This window comes from Diorhabda sublineata, chromosome 2 (genome assembly GCF_026230105.1).
Source record: "Diorhabda sublineata isolate icDioSubl1.1 chromosome 2, icDioSubl1.1, whole genome shotgun sequence".
Taxonomy (NCBI): domain Eukaryota; kingdom Metazoa; phylum Arthropoda; class Insecta; order Coleoptera; family Chrysomelidae; genus Diorhabda; species Diorhabda sublineata.
Window position 1 is genome coordinate 24,992,627 of NC_079475.1, and position 15,761 is coordinate 25,008,387.

Sequence of the window (15,761 nt, forward strand, 5' to 3'; positions counted from 1 at the left end):
CTTAGTGATCTAAGAACAACATATGTTTGCAGGTCATGGCTATTTTTAGCTCTTAAATTATAAAGTATTTAGAGTTGAAAAATTGAGTTGAAAAATATAGAATTTTCTGAACTTTTTGTGTTTTTGACACAATCTGTGATTTATAACCAGATTGATTACATCCTACTTTTAATTATTGGGAATACACAAACACTTTTTAAAACCTATTAATTAGGTCATACCAAATATCGTTTATAGTTAGGCTGGTTGTATTTTGAGGTTAGATACAAATCCATTTGGATGAATGCTTAACCCATTTTTATAACTTATTAATGCGATTTTTATTGTAGTTTTAATCCAAGTTGATTTGAGGTCATGAGTTAATGGGTTTAGTAATAATTAATGTCGTTTTTTAGGGTACGTTGAAATTGGTTAGAAATCCTCGGATAACGCAATGCAAGAGCTTGTGACAGCTTAAACCACTCGCAAAAAATGATTTACCATCAATTATCGTCTCTTCAGTAGGTTCAAAAGGTTTTGAAGATTCCGCATGAATTATCAGAAACAGATATATAATAGACAAACAATCCACTCTTCCCTCTTCACAATAGCCCTCGCTAGTGTCTGCCTTGGTGATACTAAATGGAACTTTAAGCTTGCGGAACTTTAAAGGAATTCTGTATTGTGAATTCTTAACCAACTAAAGCGTTACAAGTGAAATATAGAGTGCACAATTGGAAAGTTTGAGAGAAAAAAAACCGCGCGTTGAGATGGGATATTCCTCCACTATCTGCACTTTCTCAGATATTGCCCCATCGGATTATCATTTGTTTCGTTTTATGCAATATATTTTTAGGGGGATTATGATGCTATCTGAGAGTAAAACACAAATAGTTGATATTATATATATTACTAACTTTCACAAATGAAGATAACTTTCAATCGTACCTGGTTTAGTTCTTTGCTGATAAGGAGTAGAAAAAAAGATATTTTATTTTGAATTACTAAACTTAAATTACTTTGATACCAACCAATAATTTATCCCATTTGAAATCGTCCTTATGGTAACATAATAAAACAATTCTTCTAGTATTCTAGCTAAGATTGTACTGTGGTGGTTTACATTGATGTAAGTGTCCCTATCGTTAACTGATTGAATTCTTGTAAACTGTCATAAACACAAGTAATAATTAGGATCACTAAGAAGGTTGTTTCGATACCCTCAAACTCTCAACTAAGCATTCGATAGAATAGCATCTGTGACAAAACATTACCTCATATCACAGACAACTTCCAGTTCTTTATAATCTTTATACCGTTTCAATGACACGAGGGAGAATGGAATTTTTGATAAGCAATATAAGCATATATTTATTTTGGTTATTTCAATGATATAATAGTTATTTATGCAACAAATGAGTAAATACTTTTTTTCACGAGTAGGATGGTTTGATGCATGAGATAATGATCGTGTGGAGCTTGCAACAGAAACTTTTAAATTTCTTCATGGACAGACAGATGTTTTAGATTATTTAGATCTATAGCCAACTGATTCATTTTCCAAATATTCAATGAGTTCCGAGTATTTACTAATGTCTACGTCGTTATTTAATATTAGGGTGCTTTTCAGTTTTGAATAAGTCGACGTGTGTTGAAGACTTCCACATTTTGGATTTTGATTCAAAGTAAGCTAGTTACACTTCTGTGAATTTGTTTATGCCTTTTTTAGTACTCTAGTCCATAAAAGAATTATTTTCCTTTAAATACTGTTCCCTCAATTTTGTCAGGGAGAAGATTCATAGCCTTTGCAATTGCCGATTCAACAACATCTTCTGGTGTGCAACTTTTTTCACTATTACTAATAATAATACTACACAGATTTTCTTGAACGAATATCAATAAATAAAATTGTGACAGTTTATCGAAGAAACGAATTGACATGAGAAAGAAACGTTCACATCCCACTATTTTGAAAAAACAGTTTTATAATTGCTTTAAAAAATGACACGCTACGGCACTTTTTTCACACAAAAGCGTGAATTAATGAGCCGCTACGGTACTTTTTTTCACGCCTTTTGACCGATTCAAAAATAACATTCTTTATGAATGCTAATGAATGAAAAAAAACGTGAATATTATAAAGGACATAAAAAAATATATATTTATATCCCACATTTCAGGTATTTAGTAGATTCAGAGTATTTACATCTGAAAAATATAACTTGCTAGTCTCTGTACGTAGGAGGAGTACATACAAAAATTGGTATGTTGTTGATTTTAATACTTTATTCATATTCCAAAAATGTTTTCTACGAATAATATTTAAGCTTGATTTAATGTTCGACATAATGTTAGAGATTTAACAATTATTTTATACTTTTAAAAATGAAGCGATAACAAAAATTTTTTACCTTTTTATTTAGTGCATATAAAACTCTTGTAGATTCATCTGATTTAAGAGGTCGAATTCTGACGGCTACCATTAACCGTTCTTCAGATTTGCAACTAGTCTTTGGTGTGTCACTTCCTGAACTTGACGGTGTTTCTGGAGTCATTTTTTCACACATACTCATATATTAAACTCTTTCAAAAGCTATTTTAGATCTGAAAATATAACGAGCATCATGATGCATTCAAAAAGATGCAAATGTATATGCGTTAGGAAAGAATTATTTTATAACTATATATTATCATGTATGTAGATGAGGTAAAGCATACAAGATTTGAACCAGAACTATTCTACCTCCATATTTCCGCGTGGAAAACCCATACACAGAACACTTGGTCGAAAACGCTTATTCAGTGGTGCCACTATCGTGAGAAAATTTATAAGATAGAAGATCTATCAATAACAGACTATTTTAGCAAAGCAACGATCTAAAATACTGCACATACAGTCTTCGGTACACTAATTTGACGATTACCTCTATTTTATCCCAAATACTTCTATCCACTTAAAAGTATATTTTTTACACCACGCATTAGACGAGGTTGAATGCTGACGAAACTTTTTTCACTAAAACTAAACGCGGTTCCGTTTGGGTCAAAGAATAAAAACTGATAGGATTTTCATTGCATGCTTCCACCACGCGATTTTACCTCGGTTACTATTGGCAACAGAGGTTCAATAAAATTCAAACAATATACTCTACGTATAGGGGTTGTCTTAAACACAATTCGATCAAAGTCGAGCTTTTAAGGAAACTAAGATGAACGAATAAGATAAAAAGTAATTTATTTTTATGGCATTTTTTCATTTTATCACAAACCACATCGCAAGTACTAAGAATTTCTTCGTTAATTAGAGCGATCTATCTTTTTGCTGGAACTTGGCTGCAATAAATTTGGATAATTTAACTAGAATTATTGTCGTTTTGCAGTTTACACAAACACTCTAGGTATATAAATGAATTATAAATTTGTGGCCATTGTTTTTGTTTTTATATTTGAATGAACTATACTATATATGGCCCCAATGCAGCACATCATTCATCTCTGAAATAATGGAATTCATCTCGAACAGTACATTTGAATTAAAAGATTCATTACAGTTCACGTGTTTGTTGTTCCTAGAATCAGATCTGTGAACTCCATTAATTGGACAAGATTCGGTAAGATTATTATTAATTCTAACGTAAAATTGGTCCTTTTCGTTTTTGTTATTTTGATTAGGAATTGAGGAAGCTGTCGTAGAACATAGATATACGGCTTGTTATATCTGATCTAATGACAATATCCGATCTTCCGGTCCTGAATCCTTGTGCGTTATTAGTTTTGTTCGTTCTGATATTGGGGTTCCTTTTCAACGTAATATTAAGAAGGTTTATACGTCCGTAGTTACTTGAAAGCTTTTATTACATTTTTAGACATAAGAATATCAATACTCATGCACCTATCTATTGAAGATAACCATACGTATCAAGCTAAGTTTAATAGGAAAGTAACTTGGTTCTTTGACATATAAATAAAATTAAAAAATTGAGAAAATCATAAGCAATTAAGTTTTAAATACATTCAAACCCGCGTTTAGTTGTCTATACAACTTTTTATATATCGTTTTTTGACTTCATAGAATCCAACATTTCACGTAATAGATATACCTACACCCGATAAAAAATATTTCCTAGAATATGTTGAGAATATTATTGATTTATCGTATCGTAGTTTACTGCATTATACTATAAAAATGTGCTACAAATATTTACGGGAAACAACATGACTCACGATATCATAATATTTAAATTTATCATGTCGATAACGTTCTCAATCAAATATTCACTCAATCAAATGAATTTAAAAGGAAAAAGAATTCAAAATAACCTTGTAGAATTTGAGAGTTGGGGTTATCAGTATAATTCTTCATGTAACAAAAAATATCAAAATTAAGTTTGCTGTAGGCTGGCGGTTCTAAGAGCATATGAGTTTTTTTGACCTCAGGCAGGGTGCTAACCTAACCTGAGAACCCTCTTCCTCTATCCGGGACCGGCTGCATGACTATTGAGCTACTCATTACATCCAGCAACCATGCAATACATAAGTATTGAGGCCAAATCAAGAACCTACAAAACTGTAATCAGACCCATAATGACGTAAACAGCAGAAACTCGGCCTGATATAGCAAGAACAAAAAGGCTCCAGGAAACAAGCGAAATGGGAATCCTACATAAAATTACTAGAAAAACGCTCCTAGACAGGGAACGTAGCGACGACATAAGGCAAAAATGCAGAGTGGAAAATATTAACGAATGGGTACTGAGCAGAAAGCGCGAATAGGACGAACACTCACCACTGGGGAGAAGTACGTGAAGGCCACGAAAATAATTGAGTGATAATCTTACCATCAATTGAGACAATAGGCATGCTGCGAAGAATGAACAGGCAATCTGCTTAAAATGGAGTAGGAAGAAGAGTTTGCTGTTGGATATAAGATAAGATTATAACACGCGAGTGTGTTAATATCCATTACATTAAAGGTGCATACATCATTTTTTCAACCGCATACCGCAGTGATATTAGTATTTGTTGATTAATAATATACTCCACAATAAAAAATAAAAAACAAGGGCTGATCCCTTTGCTTTGCTTCCCTGACGAGGATGTGTCTATTTTCAATATTAATGTCCCGAGTGCATGTCAAATTGTCGAATGTCAAATTATGAGACAATTTGACATGCACGAGAGGGCATTTTGGCAGACTATTTCCTGAGAAAAATTTAATTTAAAATAAACAATAATTGTTCCTTTTCTTAAAATATAAAATTAAAACCAAATGATGTTTATTAATCCTAGACGAAAATTTGGCACTAGTGCAAATTATCGATAATTTGCACTAGTGCAGTATTATCGCTGAAATTTGATCGTTGCTAGGTAAACATAAAATATTACAGCTTTTTGATTGGCTTAAATTTTTCGAAGGAAATAGTCAATATAATCTTCGTTTTTCTATCGATATTCAAGCAGTTATAATGCGTCTCGAATGACGCAAACCACTTACTGATAGGGAGTATCTGATAAGTATTGAATGTTTTTATTTGAGATCCTACGCCTCAATTTAAACATGTTGTAACTTGGTCTCTTAGATCTATAAAGAGTACAATAAGGTGTTTAATCATGTGACTTTAAATACCAATCAGAGAAGCGAATGGAAGCGTGACGACACACCTCGCGAAACGCTATGCTGTAACTATGTTGTCATTTTTGTATAAACTCACCAGGTTATTTCGAGTTTTCAGCAATTATTGTTAAATTAATTTTAATTTAATCTTGACAGACAGGCATGAAATCAGGACTCAACAAAGCAAACTGCAGTAATTTGCCCGAAATTGACGCCGATATGCTTGTGTGGCTTCACAAAATGTTTAATGAGCTCCAATTTGTCTGAAGGGTATAGAGTGTTATTGAAATCTACCAGCGCGTGTTTAATGGTCATTTTGACCGGAAAATTCCGTTCTTACATAATGATGTTGTTTCGCCCTAGTGTCCCACAAACAAAGGAAATAACAGTATTTTGTATAAAAACCCTGCAATCCCAATAGCATACAGATAACATTGAGGTCGCTGAACACTTTCTATTGATGCTCTTCATACTTTATTAAATTAATTAAAACTTTTTTTTTTCAAGAACACCATATAGGAGAAGCTGACGACACTATAAAATTTCGCTTATCATAACATCCACATTATGTATAAATTAAAAAGACATGTTAGTCAGTCAATCAGTCAGTTAGTTGTCACATAATTAAACGTAAATTTTATTGTTGGTGTAAAATGATAAATAAATTTTTAAAAAGTGATTTTCCACCTTCGGTGATTTCTCTTACGCATCGCTTCATAACTCTCTTTACAATTCACTGTGTGTGTCTATTGGTATATACGGTTTTTCATTGCCTTTGTGTAATTAAAGAGCTTGTAGACTATATCTCGAGGAGTATGAATAAGCGCCTTTCTGTTTTATTATAATTTTGATTCATTGATTCAAAAAGTCCCAGAATATCAGTACAATAACAATACTCACCTTCTCTTTTGAATCTCTACTGAATCAGTGTTTTCATCAACACTCACAATTATACTGTCTGACGCGCGTTTCGATAACCAAGTTGTCGTCTTCAGAGACTGATGGTAAACTCTAAATATCTTATAAGATCATTCAATTCGGGTTGGTTAATCGAATGTGGAGTATTTTCTTGAAGTGAGAGCTTGTCAGAATCACTAGATATCGATTTGAATTCAATATCACTTTCATTGTCATTTATTATATTTGTACTCGAATTTCCGAGACACACTGGATGTAGTAGATCTTTCGAATGTGATATGGACTTAGAAACAGGCGTATATAATACTTGCCTATTTTTTTTTATTGTATCCAATGTCTTTGTAACACAAAATCAACAATCATTTCTATGATTATCAGGCTTTCTCCATAGCATTGGTGGACCAAATGGAAGGTGAACGTTGTCTACTGTGTAAGACGATTCGACAGCTTTCGCAAAACACATGTGGCACCCACTTTTTATCTTGATTTGCAACAGGAAATCCAAAATAATGAAGATATGCACTTTTCAACGAATGTACAATTTATCTTCTCTTTTTTGAAAATATAAACTATCCACAATCATAAAAAAAATATCAGAGCTTTGTTTACACTTTCTACTCGACATTTTAAATCAATTCCAAACAAAATCATTGTCGTTTGAAGCGGACGAATAAACCATAAACTGTTATTTTGCAAACCGTCGACTTTAACCCTTTGAGTACATTTGACGAGTGAGACTCGTCATGGGTTTACTTGGGTGAAGTTACAGTGGACGAGTTTGACTCGTCATCTGAGTTTGATAAGTAGGCGTTGATTTTTGCGACACCCCCGCTAGTTGGCGTTGATCGCAAATTAGGTGATAATCCTATACCTTTGAAAGTGCTAGACCAAGTTCTTACTGAAATTTTTTGGAAAATGATAGTAGAAGAAACGAATAGATATGCCAGTCAAATAATTGCGAAAGAAGGTGCAAATAAACGAAACCTAAAGTAGTTTCCAGTAACTTTGGATGAAATGAAGGGATATATTGCATTATGTATTATTATGTCTCAAATAAAAAAATCTAATTTGGGTTCATATTGGTCAAAAAGAACTATTATAAATACTCCAATTTTTGCAGCCACTATGTCACGGGATAGATTTTTTGATATCTCAAAATTCCTTCATTTTACAGACAACGAAAAGTTGGATAAAAATGATAGAATTAGGAAAATCAGAAATTTAGTTGATTATCTAAATAATACATTCGATCATCTTTATATTCCAGAGAGCGCAGTATCACTAGATGAATCTCTTATGAAGTTCAAAGGACGTTTGAGTTATATTCAATTCAATCCATCAAAACGAGCGCGATTTGGAATAAAAATCTATAAACTTTGCGAGTCTTCATCAGGTTATTGTATTCGTTTTAAAATCTATGTTGGCACAGATAAAATACCGGGAACTGAGAGTGTTGTCCTAGAAGTAGCACAACCAATTTTGAAAAATGGATACACACTATACATTACATATTAATCCATTTAGCAAAAAATTAAATCCGTTCCATATGCATAAAAGTCTCCAAATAATTCTGTACTCAAAGGGTTTTAAGTAAAAATCCTGAAACTTGTCAATTTTTATTTTTGAACAGGCTATTCGTAAGGATACGTTTTTATTTTTGACGTCATCTATGTGTCATTATCCATTGAATACATCGAAGCCCAAATTAAGTGCTCAAATTGTAAACTTTCTTGAACAATATCTATCCCAATCTGTATATAATTCGAAGAGGAACAATAGAACGGCTGCCTAAGTCATCTGATTTGACTCCTTTTGATTTCTTTTCATGGAGATACTTGAAAAAAAAATTTCCAATATAGACCAGAAAATATTATAGTAATAATAAAGGTTTATTAAATTTTTAGACAAATACTGTCTGAATAGGTATGAGAAAGACCTCTCAAATAATATATTACAATACCCACATTTCAAATTCAACGATTACGTCATCTCGCTCATATAGTTGACGTCAAAAATGAAAAGGTATCCGTTCCATTAGCCTGTTTAAAAATAAAAATCGATGAGTTCTAGGATTTTTCCTTCAAGTCGCCTGTTTAAGAAATAACGAATTTATTCCTTTCATTTGCACCATACTGTATACATTTATTTTGGGGTATAAAAAAAGTTCAATTTTGGAAACTAGTGTTATCAGTTTATTGTAATGTCATATGTTTTTATTGTAACTTATATGACTACTACTATGGATAATGATCAGTAAAAAAATAATAAACCAGATTTCTAATTGGTGTTGTGTTGTTTTCCTCGCTGTAATACCCGAAGCTGGTAATAACGCGATCCGACTGGTGAAAATTCTCATTTGACGCTCTATTTTACATTGTGAAATTTAAAATTAAGAATGAATTGGGAAATTGATAAAAATAGTGAGAAATCATACCGAAATCGACATTTTGGTCGTGAACTTTTATTTGTGTAAAACTATGTATTTAATATGAAACACATTTTACGCGATTCAATACATTTTGATATTGAATACTCCTATCAATCAGATAACATTTGATCGGTATAAATTCTTCAAATCATTAGGCGCGACCTTCCTTGCTAGTATATTATATGATATATAGAGATATCGATAAACCGTACAATTTCGCGATAAAAACAAAACAGTTTTCAATAAACTTGGTGTAGCACATACATCTTACTAATTGTCTTTATGACATGACCTATAGAAATAAAATGAATGGCAGACCAGTATTAGTAATATTTTTATGCGCGATGTTATGTATGATGTTATACCATGCGACTAATGGAAGCAGTGTTGTACAAAAAAAAATTGTTTTTAAGTCAGAAACTTTCGAAAGTGAATATTTTCGGCATATATACGTCATCACACCTACGTTCAAAAGACCGGAACAAATACCTGAATTGGTTAGATTATCGCAAACATTAATGTTGGTACCCAATCTAACATGGCTGGTTATAGAAGATGGTTATGAGAGGAACGAATTAGTTGAAAATATCCTCAAAAAGTTTGGATCAAGATATCAGTATTTATTAGCACCAATGCCTGAAAAATATAAAAGTAGATCTCAACGTCCCAGAGGAGTATCCAATAGAAACAAAGGATTGGAGTGGATAAGAAACTATACAAAAACAGGTGTAGTTTATTTTGCTGATGATGATAATACGTATGACATCGAATTATTCAGGGAAATCAGAAAAACACGGACAGTGTCCATGTTTCCTGTTGGTTTGGTTACTGAATTGGGATTAAGCTCTCCGATTGTACAAAACTGCACTTTCACGGGTTTTTATGATGGTTGGATTGCCGGCAGAAAGTTTCCAGTGGACATGGCTGGTTTTGCAGTTTCTGTAGAATTTCTTTTATCACGTCCGAATGCTAAGATACCTTATGAGGTTGGATATGAAGAAGATGGATTTTTGAAGAGTTTGTCACCTCTCGAACCCAGCGACATACAGTTGTTAGCTTCGTGTTGTTCTAAAATATTAGTTTGGCATACTCAAACTGTAAAGAATAAACCAGCAAAGATTTCTCATTCATATGACAATACAAATATCGAAATATTAACAAAATTGATTGTTTAGTGATATATAAAACTTGTAAAATATCAGTGAACGTGAATGTACTCATGAAATTACGAAGTCTTGGTTGCTTGCAATGCAGTTTTTTGTCTATTAGTGAGAATCCAGGTTTCACAGCCGTAAGTCAATATTTGTCAATAAATTGCATTGTTAACATTAATTTTTGAATTTCTCGACAACTTTTTTTTATCAATTGAGTAGCCATAATATCACAAAGCCATTAGAGCTTATGTAAAGATATGAATTCTGTAGTAAAAATCGGAAATTAAGTAACGGAATCCTTCACAGTCAACAAAGTCCTAAGACAAGGGTGTTGTTTCTCACCAACAATTTGCAAAATATATGTACCAAAAGTTCTAACAACTTTGAAGAAGAAATGCAAGGGAATGGGGAACCAAGTCGACGATGACACATGTTTATAGAGCTAAAGGAAGAATACGGAAAATGGAGACTGCAGATACAACCGGCATACAACTAGAAAACAACGAAATTATAATGAGATGTGAGAACTATGAATACCTAAGGGTTATTTTTGACAAAGATGGTACAGATGATTGTTTTGGATGCATGGAATAAGAAAGGCGGCAGGAAGGAGTGGCAATTAGGTATCGGACGTCGTAGGACGTTTTAAACCCGAATTGATATATAGGTTGTCATCTGAATCGGCTTGCATTGGAACCGTATTATAAAACAGAAACAACAATAGTACTATTATTACATATTTAATGTCTTCATTCGTTTATAAATATTTTTCTTACTGAAATTCCTTCGTTATAATTCTATTACGCCGCATTAGAATTATACCTAATGCTTCTCAATTATACTACAGTTTCACCAACACCATTTGAAATACTAGTGTGGTTAATTTCACTCTCGTTTATACTAGTAGCAACGTCTGCAACCGGAACTGAACTGCTACTTTCATCAACTCTACCACCTCTTACTTCTTCTGCTAAATTCATATTTACAACTCTAGCTGTACCAGGTGGTATATATCTTACGTTGCATGTTCTTTGCCACCAATTATACCATCTCCGGGCATGCATCCTTATAGTAGAATACACCCACATATAATATCCTATAAGCATAATTCCAATCATAATCAATAAAGATACTGATGTCCATCTAGCAGCAGGAACACTAGAAAATTTTACTTGGTTATAATACTCAGAGGAAAAAAGACAGACGTAAGTGATAATTATAGTCAAAGGAGTTATGATAGCGCAAGCCACTAGATCACTGCGAACATCTTGAGCAGATCCGTTGGAACGCCAGCACCAATACCATACAGATTTCGCAGATGTGTATCTTGGTACTCTTTCGGTATTGAATATTTGATGGCATAGTTCGCAAGTTGTAGTATTAGATTCTCCCAACCACGTTTCTAGACATGATCTGTGAACGAAAGCCACAGTTCCCTAAAAATAAAAACACTTAGTATAAATCTTTGATACAAAAGTATTGGCTGCACGTCATTTGTTATAATTTAATAATATATGATTGTATTGTCACAATACATTACTTTCTGCTCATAAAAGAAGTTGATGATTACGAGGGTTGCTATTTAAGTTTTGAGATATGGCAATACTCATATGAAAATGTCAAATGTGACATTCTCATCATTAAGTTTGCCGTTTTTAATGGCGAACTTACTCAGAACGTGTTGTCATAAAAGTGCTATTCGAGTTATTTACAGATACTTGAAATATTTATCTTGCTCAAAGAATTAAATAAAATCGCTAACATTTTCGTGCGATGAACTAATATTGCAAGATCGTCATGTGACATACCATGAGATTAAGGCATACTTAGGCATCAGTTTAACTTGCATACATTCAATATTGCGTGAACATTTGGCTGTCCCAAAAGATTTGTTCGCGTTGGATACCGCATAATTTGACAATCGATCAAAAATTGTGTCGATTGATGCAAAGATATGGTAGAAAATTCAATTTCGGTGCTTAGAAGACGTCTTTAGGATCCTGGCAGCTAAAGAATCATGGATCTATGCGTATTAATTCGAAACTAAACAACAATCGACTTTATAGGTCAAGATGAGCCGAACCCAACAAAAGTTGTTCACGCGCCAGGTAATCCGAAGCAAATGATCGTTCTTTCGGAATAACTAGACATGTCGCCACCGTTTCCTTAGAGCAACGTAAAACGATTAATTACAAATGGTACACCAGCATTTGTTTGCTAGATGGGTTTGAATAAATCGGGAAAACCAATCATAAGCTCTCACACATCAGGTGAAACAAAAACGTTTTTGAACAGTGAAAACATCGAATCCGCGGTACAGTCCTTATTTGGCACCCAATAATTTCTTTTTATTCCCGCAGATCAAAAATAAATTGCGATGTCAAAGTTTTTTTACATCTGAAGAAGCGGTTGATGCGTACAAATCACATATTTTTGAGGTACCTCAATCGGAATGCTTCAACAATTGGTTCAAATGTATGCAAAAGTGTATTAATCTTAAAGGAGTATATTTTGAAAAACAATAAAGCCATATTATAAATATAGGTTTTTATTTCTGTATCTCACAGTAGCAACCCTTGTATACTAGGGTAAAGAGATAAATGGGAATTAACTGATTTTTACTTGTGAATAAAACAAAAATTAATAACAATAACGTACGTATTTTAACAAATAACGTTATAATAATATTGTAATCAATGAAGCAAGATAGATCAATAAAAAGTTAAAAAATTAAGTATTACATTTGATTCGGTGACAGAGAGAGAATGAAAATCCGATATGATATGGGCCAGACAAAGAAAAACAATAGGGTGTTTCCAGAATGAAATGAACGCATCAAATTTCAAAAAGCACTTGATAAGATTAGTAATCAGTTATCAAGTAGTAAGCTGTGATAAATCAACAAACTGCATGACACACGCTTGAAATTTTATGAAAGTATTTATTTACAACTATTTCATAATCTATGGATAACTGAGAGATTATTGAAAAGCAATAACGGTTCTTATTCTTGATGTTTGGATAATATTGCACCAGATCACCATCCATTTCTTCTGACTAAAGTTATGCATCCAAAACAAAATATTTTATTAGTGTTTTGTATATGTTGCAATATTCATATTCATTATTTAGAATTTTTTAATAGTCTGGCGCACGAAAATCCTACCAGTCACAAAAACAAAGACATCTAAGTCGTTTCCTAGTCAAGTGACTTAATTGCCGAAGATTTCGTCGACGACAACATAAATAAGTTGAATCGAAGTAGAAAAATTGTGATAGTAATCAGATACAACAAATTATCGCACTGCATTATCAACATCTTCTTTGGAATCAAAATTTTTCCCACGCAAAAATTTCGCCATGGAGTTGAATAAATAGCAATATGACGGTGCAAGATCTGGAGTAAATGCTGGATTAAGTACTTCATTGCCACCAGGTTCTCGATCTTATTCTACGTAACATTCACAGTATTTCAGCATTGTCTTATTGCAAGGGAACCCGCTTTTTGATGAACTAAACCTGGATATCTCTGCGATGAAACCTCATACATTCACATCAACTCTCTACCATACACTTTGACATTGATAGCTCGATCATCTGGAATGATTTCGCAGTAGACTAAAACTTCATAATTCCACCAGTCACATAACAAGACTTACCGCTCGAATCGACCTCTCTTTGCCAGATGATCTTGTAAATTGTTCATTGTCTAACCATTGAGTTGCCATTTTCGAATCATTGAACTAAGTCCATTTTTCTTCACAAGTAACACATCGTTTCGCTCGAAAAATAAGGGAACCTACCTACTCAAACCTTATTATTTCAATACAAAATCTACCCAACATTCATAAGAAAATTCTCAAAATAAAATCTTCGTCGTTAAATGAATCGGCGTTAATCAAAAGCAAAAAAAATCTACTAGAGGTCGCTGAACTAACTTTCACAGATCACAGTGTTTAACAAATAACAAACTCTTACAAAATTTGCTGGATCAGTTGTTTACGATAATTGTTTTAGCTCGTCAAATAACGTTATAGTTTTATGATTGAATCATTTTAAATTTTCATTCCCTTTTTTCCGATGATCTTTCGTAGGTCCGTGTTAATTATAAATGATTGGAAAAAAGTAAATCTATTGTAGAATTAGGAACTAGTCTTAACACATATAAAAACCGACATTGCTTATGAGACACTCTCTGTAATTATCATATAGTTGTAAATAAAGTATAGTATTCTATTCGCGTGTAATGGTTACTAAGTTCAACCTTATTTTATTGAATATATCTACAAAATTTTCATGAAATTGTTTCAGAAAATCCGAGAAATAGATTAAAAGATACATCACGTGTACTTGAAATAAGTTATTACAGGGTTTAAAAAAAAAAGAATAGGCTACTCAAATTATTACGAGCACATCACACAAAAAACTAAAACCGGCAATGCTTCGAATTCTATCAATAGAGCTGTGTAGACTGGAGAATGACTCTAATTTATTCACTTTTTATAATTTGGCCAGATAAATAATCTTTAACTTATCTAATCCAAATACAACAACAACAACGAAAAATGTCAGTTTGGCGTGACACTTGTCGGTTTGCAAAGGCAAAAAGACAGTACCTAGAGTAGCTTTTCAAAATTAACGTTTTTTTATTTGTGGCAAGTGGCGAACATAACACGGGTTCAAATGAGAGACAGTCTTCGTCCGACCATGGCTCAAGAAAATATTAAATTATCGTGGCCATTCCTAATAATTTTCTCAGTTGATACTTATTTTTTTTTGTATTCCTTATTTGCATTAAAAACGGTACTTCTAATAAGAGAGACAGACCGACATATATGTTCGAGAACAAGAGAAATATTTATAATGGGATACCAATACTAAAAAATAATCAATTTTAAAAATAACTTTGCAATTGCAGGGCGTAATAAGTTCTTCGTCCTTTTCACTGTCGTAGCAAATGCGGCATACTATGGATATAATTGAAGACATTTGTCCCATGTAAAGCACAGGCTGCGAAGGTACGGTCATATCTGAAAATAGATGAAATAGGTATGTCTATATAATATTTTTCTATTTACCACTGCTCCGTAGAAATAAACTGCCTACGCTCTTATACCAATTCACTTGGGGTTATCAAGATTAAAAAGTAGTGTTTAATATTTTGTAAAGTGAAGCACCAAATAAAGGGTTCCAAATTACCATCAACATTCGCGGGATTAAATTAACAATTAGTGTTTGTGTAAATATTTCGTTTCAGGAAAATTTGGTTGATTCATTTGATATTTCACACGCTGATATTCTCAAAAGGAGGAAAGTACGAGATGAGGTTTATATAAAAAATATGACGTCCAGATTGTTTACAAAATGTAATCTGAAAAGGAAGCAAAGAAGATAAATATATAAAAGAAAAGATTTCGTCAAAAGTTTTCAGAGAGCTATTTGCTGCGCTACATTTTCCTGTACCTCTGATTCCACTGATTCTAATCTAAAATCGGAATTAACCTTACTTATAAATCATTCTATTCATTATCATCCATTCAACATTACAAATCACAAACACTCGAATTTAATGTAGATAAAAAATCCAATTAATTATATTTCTTTGATAGACCAAGCTGCACATATTTGATATCTAAAAATTTCGTGTTATCATTTATTTTGTGGATTG

General features: G+C 32.7%; 3 protein-coding genes across 3 annotated transcripts in view; 1 reads left to right on the forward strand and 2 right to left on the reverse strand.

Moving 5' to 3' along the window:
* The window catches only part of LOC130453040 (kinesin-like protein KIF19), a 43,131-nt gene extending 40,119 nt beyond the window's left edge, over window positions 1-3,012 (reverse strand). The window contains exons 1-2 of the mRNA XM_056792628.1: window positions 2,904-3,012; window positions 2,391-2,583 (exon numbers count right to left, since the gene is read on the reverse strand). Of these exons, the coding sequence (XP_056648606.1) occupies window positions 2,391-2,552 (162 nt within the window). The 5' untranslated portion in view covers window positions 2,553-2,583; window positions 2,904-3,012. The remainder of the gene's footprint in view (window positions 1-2,390; window positions 2,584-2,903) is intronic.
* A 6,078-nt stretch (window positions 3,013-9,090) lies between these two features.
* On the forward strand, window positions 9,091-10,271 carry LOC130452950 (galactosylgalactosylxylosylprotein 3-beta-glucuronosyltransferase P-like). The gene has a single exon (XM_056792497.1). The coding sequence runs from the start codon at window positions 9,227-9,229 to the stop codon at window positions 10,112-10,114; it is 888 nt and encodes a 295-aa protein (XP_056648475.1). The 5' UTR covers window positions 9,091-9,226; the 3' UTR covers window positions 10,115-10,271.
* A 379-nt stretch (window positions 10,272-10,650) lies between these two features.
* Window positions 10,651-14,138, reverse strand: LOC130452951 (E3 ubiquitin-protein ligase MARCHF3-like). Its single transcript, XM_056792498.1, has 2 exons — window positions 13,753-14,138; window positions 10,651-11,529 (listed from the first exon to the last, which is right to left on the reverse strand). The coding sequence occupies exons 1-2, from the start codon at window positions 13,819-13,821 to the stop codon at window positions 10,930-10,932; spliced, it is 669 nt and encodes a 222-aa protein (XP_056648476.1). The 5' UTR covers window positions 13,822-14,138; the 3' UTR covers window positions 10,651-10,929.
* Between the last annotated feature and the right edge of the window lie 1,623 nt (window positions 14,139-15,761).